General features: G+C 38.0%; 1 protein-coding gene across 1 annotated transcript; it reads left to right on the forward strand.

Moving 5' to 3' along the window:
• The first annotated feature begins 79 nt into the window (after window positions 1-79).
• scpep1 (serine carboxypeptidase 1) lies at window positions 80-8,544 on the forward strand. The gene is made up of 13 exons (XM_056453856.1): window positions 80-260; window positions 1,794-1,933; window positions 2,051-2,140; window positions 2,341-2,496; window positions 2,576-2,650; window positions 2,884-2,956; window positions 3,044-3,081; window positions 4,873-5,001; window positions 5,104-5,197; window positions 5,285-5,398; window positions 5,837-5,974; window positions 8,030-8,193; window positions 8,290-8,544. The coding sequence occupies exons 1-13, from the start codon at window positions 200-202 to the stop codon at window positions 8,350-8,352; spliced, it is 1,335 nt and encodes a 444-aa protein (XP_056309831.1). The 5' UTR covers window positions 80-199; the 3' UTR covers window positions 8,353-8,544.
• Window positions 8,545-8,722: the final 178 nt, after the last annotated feature.

Consider the following 8,722-nt stretch of genomic DNA (forward strand, 5'->3'; position numbering starts at 1 on the left):
TTCTCACACACTCTGCTGCTCTCTGTCGGCGTGGAAGAGACAACATGTGGTTTGTTTCCCTGTTCGTCAGCTGACTGGAGTCATATGATGCTGTTCACATCACATTGCTCGAGGTTTAGGTTTGAGTATTTATAGTTGGTGTTGGTCCTTCAGACACACAGCCAATGTGGCAGCCGTCTGAGAGAGCCTGAGGTCAATAATGATGGCGCGGTCGTGGATTGGCATGTTCGTGCTGCTGTCTGCTGTGAGCTTTTATGAAGGTATGAAATGTGTTAAATGTGCTGAGTTTAACACTTGGGAGAGTTGTAGGGATTACATGTATCTATTTATGGGGTTTGGGTTATTATTGTTAGTTATGATGAATGGAAATGCAACATGAGAGGAGATATAATCAAATGTTTTGTAACTTGAGATACAAACCGAAACCGAAAGATGTTGACCGTTGTTTCATTTGTTCAGTTAGTCGTAAAGTAAAGAAAGACAATGAGCATGTTTATATTCATAGAGTCAAGTGGAATGGAATAACACCGGTTTTAATCGTTTAAAATGATATAAACATGTAAATCTAAACGAGAAAACATCAACAGACTGCCCATCTGTTGAGTATTCTGTTGTACTCTTTAGCCTTTACAATATTACAGATCCAACAGCTTACTTGACTTGAATACTTGCAGTATATTCACCTTTGAAGAACTTCTTTATTCTGTTAATACATTTTTATTGGTTTTAACCAGGAAAATCCAAATGTAGTATTCTACTGACAATTTTAGGGAGAAAGTAGAAACCTAAAGTAGGTTTGAGCACTTCCATGCAAATGTCAGTTTTCACCAAGATAGCGAAACCGTTTCTGCATTTTTTGCGTGAGCAAGTATTTTACAGCAGTGTAAAAATACTCAAAATTAAATGTTTCTGTCAATCTTTTCAAACTATTATATTTGGTTTACCAAAGTCACACAAGTGGCAATTTCACATCTGCCACATCCACAACTAAGAGCAAAACAAAGCATTTTCCTCATAACTGCAAAAATGTCAAATAAAATCAATTAATATTAGTTCTGTAGAGAGCTGACTCTGATCCTTTTCATTAGTATTATTTATGTTGGGTTGTGTAGTTTAACTCACAGAATTTCAACAAAATATGTTGTAAACTGTAAACTTGCAAACTTTTTCGGTCATATGTTTATTTTCCTCATTTAAAATATAAAAAATGTTTACAGATTGACATTTTTCTGATCCCAAAACGATGTGGTGAGTTGTTTTAGAAAATATAAACAGATGTTTCAATATAATGTTAATGTATACTTTATTTGAATTTATGTTTTGAATTTTTACTGCAAATGTCACATCCATAAAGCTGGAATTGCTCTTTTATTTTGGAACAAACATGTGTGTTGTCGTAAATATAGCCATATTAGTTGTAACGGTGTTAAAAAAGAAAAACAAACATGCATCTTAATTCTTAATGTAGAAATAAATAATTTCAATTCACTGCTTATGCCTTTCATCATCGTCTGACTGAAAAATAACCATATATTTAGTACTTTTTTGCTTTTTTTAAAAAAAAGGAAAAATTGCAAGAATTTTTAGTTTTTTCCTTAAACATGCTGAAAGAATAATATAATATTAAACTAGTATCATTTGAAAGAATAAGAACCATTAAATTCTTTGTTTACCTCCCTGCTCTCTCAGTCTCAGAGAAAAACTTAATTTTAATTTCCATAGTTTTCCTCAAGCTCAAAACTTACGACTCCTGTTGTTTTTACTATCGAAAAAAAAACAACAACAAAAAACAGGTAGCTGTGTTCCAGTTCAAGCCAAAGAATCATGGGGATATGTGGATGTCCGTGATGGAGCTCACATGTTCTGGTGGCTGTACTACGCCAATAGCTCCAGTGCCAGTTATAAAGAACTACCTCTGGTCATGTGGCTGCAGGTTTGTCATAAATCATCTCCATTTTTAGATCACCTCATCAGAACTTCATTGCTTTTCTCAGTTTTCTCAAATTTTTTGAAGTACATCTAAGGTCACTCATGCGTCTGTTTATTTTAGGGAGGCCCTGGGGGATCGAGCTGTGGTTTTGGAAATTTTGAGGAAATTGGACCTCTTGATAGAGACCTTAAGCTGAGAGAAACCTCTTGGGTGTGTAACGGATCTATTGTTCTCATCTGAAGTATTGATTGAGTGGTTTATTTTGGAGTATGGTTTATTTATGGGATAGTTCCATTGTTTGTGTCTGTATAACTTCATAAAGAAGCATCATATGCTGCACAATTTCAAGAAACCCTTATTTTGGACTCTCTAAATAATTTATTCTACTGAAAATACTTGTGTCTGTGCAGGTGCATGCTGCCAGTGTGCTATTTGTGGATAACCCGGTGGGCACCGGATACAGTTACACAGACACTGAAGATGCCCTCACCAAGGACGTTGCGATGGTGGCATCAGACATGATGGTCCTCCTCAAGAAATTTTTCTCTCTAAAGACAGAGTTTCAAGTAAGCTAAATTAAAACACGCAACTGAATGAACCCAATATACTCTTCGTATACGTCATGGTATCTTTTCTTCCCAACAGAGTATTCCCTTCTATATATTCTCTGAGTCTTACGGAGGCAAAATGGCAGCTGCGATTTCCCTCGAGCTCACAAAGGTAATGAAATGTTTGTTTAATTCTGTAGCAACCTGCACAACATGTCCATAAAACTATTTATGGCACACGCTCTGCTGATTTCATCTAAATGAGGAAGAGCCAGAGGAAGAATTGTCCGTACTTCCCAAAAGATACATCTGACATAAGTCTAGACTACTTTCTGTTCGCTGCTAATTTGCAGATTACTTCAAACTCTATAATCTGAACTCAGTATTAATGTCCTCTCTCTTCAGGCAATTCAGGCTGGTTCAATCAAATGCAACTTTGCTGGAGTGGCGTTGGGAGACTCATGGATCTCTCCTATAGGTCTGCTATAACTAATCATTATGCACACTCATCTTGTATAGTCTTTACTCACATGACCGCAAGTATTTCTTCTTTTTTTTATGGCAGATTCGGTCATGACCTGGGGTGCTTATCTTTACAGCACGGTGAGTAATTCAGCAGAACACCTCTGTCTGCTCATCACAGATTAAGCATGATTGCATTAGCACCATCAAAACAGTAATAATCTAGTATTTAACTTTGTTTGAAGTTATTTAAAGGAGCATCTTATGTTAAGGCTGAATTAATCATATTAAAGATACACTAAAAGCAGGTATAGTATGAACTTTTATTGCAGCTCAAAATCATGCTATTTTCTTTTAATTTAAATGTTTTATTATTTTAAAGCTAAACATCACATGGTCCTTTAAAAATTATTCTAAAATCACGATTTGGTTTTTTAAAACAGCTGTGCTGGCGGTGTGCAATATTTACTATCTAAGATTATAATGTTATTGCTGTTTTGACTATGTGCGAGCTGACATTGTCACAATGTTCTAAAACAAAAACTAATTTAAAAAAATACACGTAGAGAGTAAAAAATCATTGACTTTATGAAGCTTATTAGAATACAAATTAGGATCCTATAAGCCACAATATGAAATAAAAAAAATATAGATTTTTTTTTTATTATTAATATGCAATGAATGATGGTCATTTATTCATTCATTCATTTTCCTTTGGCTTAGTCCCTTATTTATCAGGGGTCGCCACAATGCAATGAACCGCCAATTATTCTCTCAAATGTTTTATGCAGCAGATGCTCTTCCAGCTGCAACCCATTATTGGGAAACACCCATACACTAGGGCCAATTTAGATCATCCAATTCATCTATAGCGCATGTCTTTGGACTATGGGGGGAAACCGGAGCACCCAGAGAAAACCCACGCCAACCCGGGGAGAACATGCAAACTCCACACAGAAATGCCAACTGGCCCAGCTGGAACTCGAACCAGCAACCTTCTTGCTGTGAGGTGACAGTGCTAACCACTGAGCCACCGTGCCGCACCGATATAGTCAATTAATACTACACAATGAAGACATTTTCAAAATGCGTTTAAGTGAAATTGCATTTCTGATATTGATTTTAGACAACATAATTATATATGAGTTACAGTTTAGATGTTTTTCCTTTATTGCCACTGTAATAGTACTAAACAAAACCTAAGCAGAAATTTGAAACTGCAGTGTCTCATTTCTGAATGAGTTTGATTTGAGATTAAATTGAGTGAGATTAAATATTGTAATGTCCAATATAGGACACCCTTAAGCTGCGGTCACACTTGGCTTTTCCTCCCATAGACTTCCATTCATACGCACACGAATACGTCAGACCGGAAACGTGGGGTCATGCGTTAAGTTTCGCAGGTTGCAGCAGTGCAAAGTTCAAGCTTGGTGAACTCTGACCTGCGAAATCTCGCCACTTGACTGCGTGAGACCAATCGAGGATCAAAACAGCACCTCTCTGGACAGAAATTTAAAACATGGACCGATGGCTGGCTTTTTTTAAATGTCTAATCATCATGTTTAATCCCGCCCCTTTTCGCAGCGCCGTACGACAGAATTTCGCACACACAAAGCCCAGTGTGACCGTAGCTTTACTTGTACTGCTTAACATTTTCAAGTTATTTTGATACATTTTCTTATTTCTTTGAATAGAACATTCAAAAACAGCATTTTTAACGAGCTATTTGGTTACATTTATAAATGCCTTTTAACTTCTAATAAGTTGAATGCATCCTTGCAGAATAAAACATATTAAATCATACTGATTCAAGTGTGTATTGAATTTAGTATGTGTGATTTATATGAAATAAGTAAAACCGTGTCTTACAGACATTTGACTGCTATTGGAGTGTTTAATGCTGCTGGCGCGTGTCTGTTATATGTGTTCTAGTCTCTGTTGGATGATACTGGACTAAAAGAGGTGTATACAGCAGCAAAGGCAGTGATGGAAGCAGTGCAACAGGGCGACTACTTGAAAGCCACTGACCTTTGGTCCATGACAGAAAATGTAGTGGAACAGGTGAGACAAATATGCGTTACAGACTCTCCTGTACTCTTTAAAAAAAAAGTCTTAATTAATTTAAAGAAATCTTATGCAAGTTATTAACATGTTTTGTAACAGAACACAAATGGTGTGAACTTCTACAACATCCTCACTCAAAACTCTGATGAGATGGTGAAGAGCAGTTCAGATCAAGCTGCAGATGGATTTCTCTGTAAGACACTTTACATGCACACTGTCAGTCAAACTGTTTATGTACATAAGAAAATGTTTTGGCTATCTGTTGTTTTTTTTTTTACAGTCGCACTGAAGCGACGCCACATTCGCCCTTTGCACCGCCAGTCCCTCTCAGATTTGATGAATGGGCCAATCAGACAAAAGCTTGGTGTCATTCCAAAGAACGTCACATGGGGAGGTGATGACCCTTTTTATGATTTACAAAGGTGTTTCTGTGTTCACAATATTGTGATTCTTAAAGAACAAGTTCAGCCAGAAATGGCATTTTACTCTCCCTCAAATGGTTATAAACCTTTATGTTTGTCTGTCTTCTGTTGAACACAAAATAAGATCCTTTGAAGAAAGCAACCCTTGACCTCTTTTATGGGAAAAACAAATACTATGGAAGAACTTTTATAATTTAAAGTACTTCCATAGTATTTGTTTTTCCCCATAAAGTTTATATCATACTATGGTGACAACATATTTTCAGCTTTCTTCAAAATATCTTCCTTTTGTGTTCAACTGAAAAAAAGAAACTCAAACTAGTTTAGAACAAGTAAAGGAAGAGTAAATGACAGAACTTTTGATGTTTGGGTGAACTATCCCTTTAAGAAATGTTCTTCTGTTTCTTCAGGACAAGCTGAGGCTGTGTTTGTCAGCATGGCTGGAGATTTCATGAAGCCTGTGGTGGACGTTGTGGATCAGCTTCTGGCAGCAGGGGTCAATGTTACAGTCTACAATGGCCAGCTGGATCTCATTGTGGACACAATGGGTGAGGATGTCAACCATTGACTAACATTCCAGAATGGCAACTCCCGAACAACAGAATTTAGGCTTCATTTTAAAACCCAAATTTGATAGGAAATCTGCACGTCCATGTCCGATTAAAAAATGAGCTCCCTTCACATAGTGTCAGATCACACCTTTAGAGAGGGTGAGGAGCTCTGTCAAATAGTGGCTTTAAGAGTAGAGCCGTTGGGGTGGATCGCGCATCTCAGTTTTGAACACCTCCTGGGGATGTGTTCTGGGCATATCCCACCTGGAGGAGGCCCAGGTTGAAGATGCATTCCAGTGCAGTTTTTTGATGCCCTTCACTCGCTATCCCTCTATTTTGTTTCCTCAGAAGAACGTTATCATTTACATTATACAAGTGTCCACTACTGCCAAAACATCTGAATTGGTTTAAACGGGATGCTCTAAAACAGTGGTCTCAAACTCATTTCCTGGAGGGCTGCAGCTCTGCAGATTTTAGCTCCAACCACCTCCAACTCACACCTGCTTAATAGTCTCTAATAGTTTGAACACCTTGATTAGTTGGATCAGCTGTGTTTGATTAGGTTTGGAGCAAAACTGTGCAGAGCTGCGGCCCTCCAGGAATCGGGCTCGAGACCCATGCCCTAAACCAGGGGTGCCCAAACTCAGTCCTGGAGGGCCGGTGTCCTTCATATTTTAGTGCCAACCCCAATTAAATACACCTGAACCAACTAATCAAGCTCTTTCTAGGTATACTAGAAACTTCCAGGCAGGTGTGTTGAAGGAAGCTGGAGCTAAACCATGCAGCACACCGGCCCTCCAGGACCGAGTTCGGACACCCCTGACCTAAACCCTCGAGCACTTGGGAATTACACTGTTGTGACGTCACAATCGCATTGCATACTGGGAGATATAGGTGCTGGAGTGGACATATAAAGCCGACTCGCTTCCTCTGTTAAGATCGAGGGTATTTTCATGTAATCTTCACTCCTCCACTTGATGAAGCACTTTAAAATGGTAGTGGGGATTCCCCTGATTAAAAAAGGGAAGTTCATGAGCGCGTCTAACAATGGAGTGGAACATAGCTTATGTGTGCAATTAGCACACTGGTTCAGTAGTCAGTGCACTGATCCAGCCATTTTAAGTGCTGTCTCATTCTCAAAATTTTTTCAGTGTATTCTATCACACCCCGGAAAAGTCCAATGATGCGCCATGAAAATCATGGCTCATCAATATGCACTATGTGCCCTAAATGGAAGTTCAGAAGCGCAAGATATGAATCACATGACTCAAATCATCAACCATAATTTTTAGTTTATCTAAAAATCCATTATTTACTCATTTTGAACAAGAATGAACATGGCTAGATCGGTTTGGATAAACCTTTATTATTATTTAATGTTTGAAATATTGCTGGTACTGTATATGAAACAGTCAAATTATTTAGCAGTAATGTAATTTTAATAAATGTAACATATGAAAATTCTTAGTTCTGCTGTTGTTTATAAACTCCAGTTCTCATGTCACACTCAAGTGTGTCCCAATGTGTAGTGAAGCAAGCATATCACTCCTTAACAGTGCCCAATTTTATGCATACGACCTACTGATGAATAACCCCAGGAACTAATTGAGGCGCATCGTTTTTGTATCTTAGCTTGTCTGGGAACAACAGATGGACGCAGAACTTTTGATAGTCATACCTAGCATTCACACTACTTCAGAGTTTTCGAGACTTGAGGATATGCTACAGACTTCATGTTAGGTGTATATGAAAACTCTAAGGTTGTAGACAGACCAAAATGCAGACTCCTGAAAATGAAGTCGTTTGCTTTCTGACTGGGTTTACTAGATCATTACACCCTGTCCACGATCTAACTGCACATGCTCATACTAGACAACTTACTGTATAACATCAGTTGTGATTAGTGGCATGCAACAGCTGAGCACTTGTGATCTGTTCACCCTGGTTTAGTGTCAGCCATTTTGTTGTGCAAGAAGACTGTTGTGATGGGGTGTTGTCCAGATAGTGTTTCTGCAATGCGGTGGCAATTGATTTGTGCTTATTTGTGAGCAGGTCAGGAGATGTGGGTGAAAAAGCTGAAATGGGACGGACTCCAAAACTTCAACAAGCTGAAATGGACTGCATTGGAGGACCCACAAGAACAGAGCCAGACTGGAGCTTTCTATAAGACCTATAAGAACTTTGCTTTCTACTGGATCCTCAAAGCAGGACATATGGTATGCTATGCCAAAGTCAGAATATAATATTATTTTCCTCTGTATTTATCAGTAGTCTTGATGAATTTACAACTATTTCTGTCTATTCCATCACAGATCCCATCTGACCAGGGGCCAATGGCTTTACGGATGTTGAAGATGGTGACTCAGCAGGAGTGATGGATCTTATTCAGACACAAAACTGAAATGGCTTGTTAACCACTTTTAGACAATCAACACTCAACAATTTTACCAAAATCTGACGCTTTTTTTTTTTTTTTTTAATACTGATTGCAAGCTCAAATGCCTGTGTCTTGTAAAATTTGTAAATCTGAATGCGTGCAAGCAATAAAGTCATACTTTTTTATACAATTGAAATAATGCCTGAAATCTATGTATGCTAAGAAAGAAACAAGCTTAAAAGATATCTGCAATGTATCTGCATGTCTTTCAAGAAGAAATTAACTGGGAGGATCTGAAAGCTTGATTTCACAAAGCTGCACGGATGAGGAAATCTGAACAGAGTAGACTGTGCTTAAAATAAGTTATT

This window comes from Danio aesculapii, chromosome 3 (genome assembly GCF_903798145.1).
Source record: "Danio aesculapii chromosome 3, fDanAes4.1, whole genome shotgun sequence".
Classification (NCBI taxonomy): domain Eukaryota; kingdom Metazoa; phylum Chordata; class Actinopteri; order Cypriniformes; family Danionidae; genus Danio; species Danio aesculapii.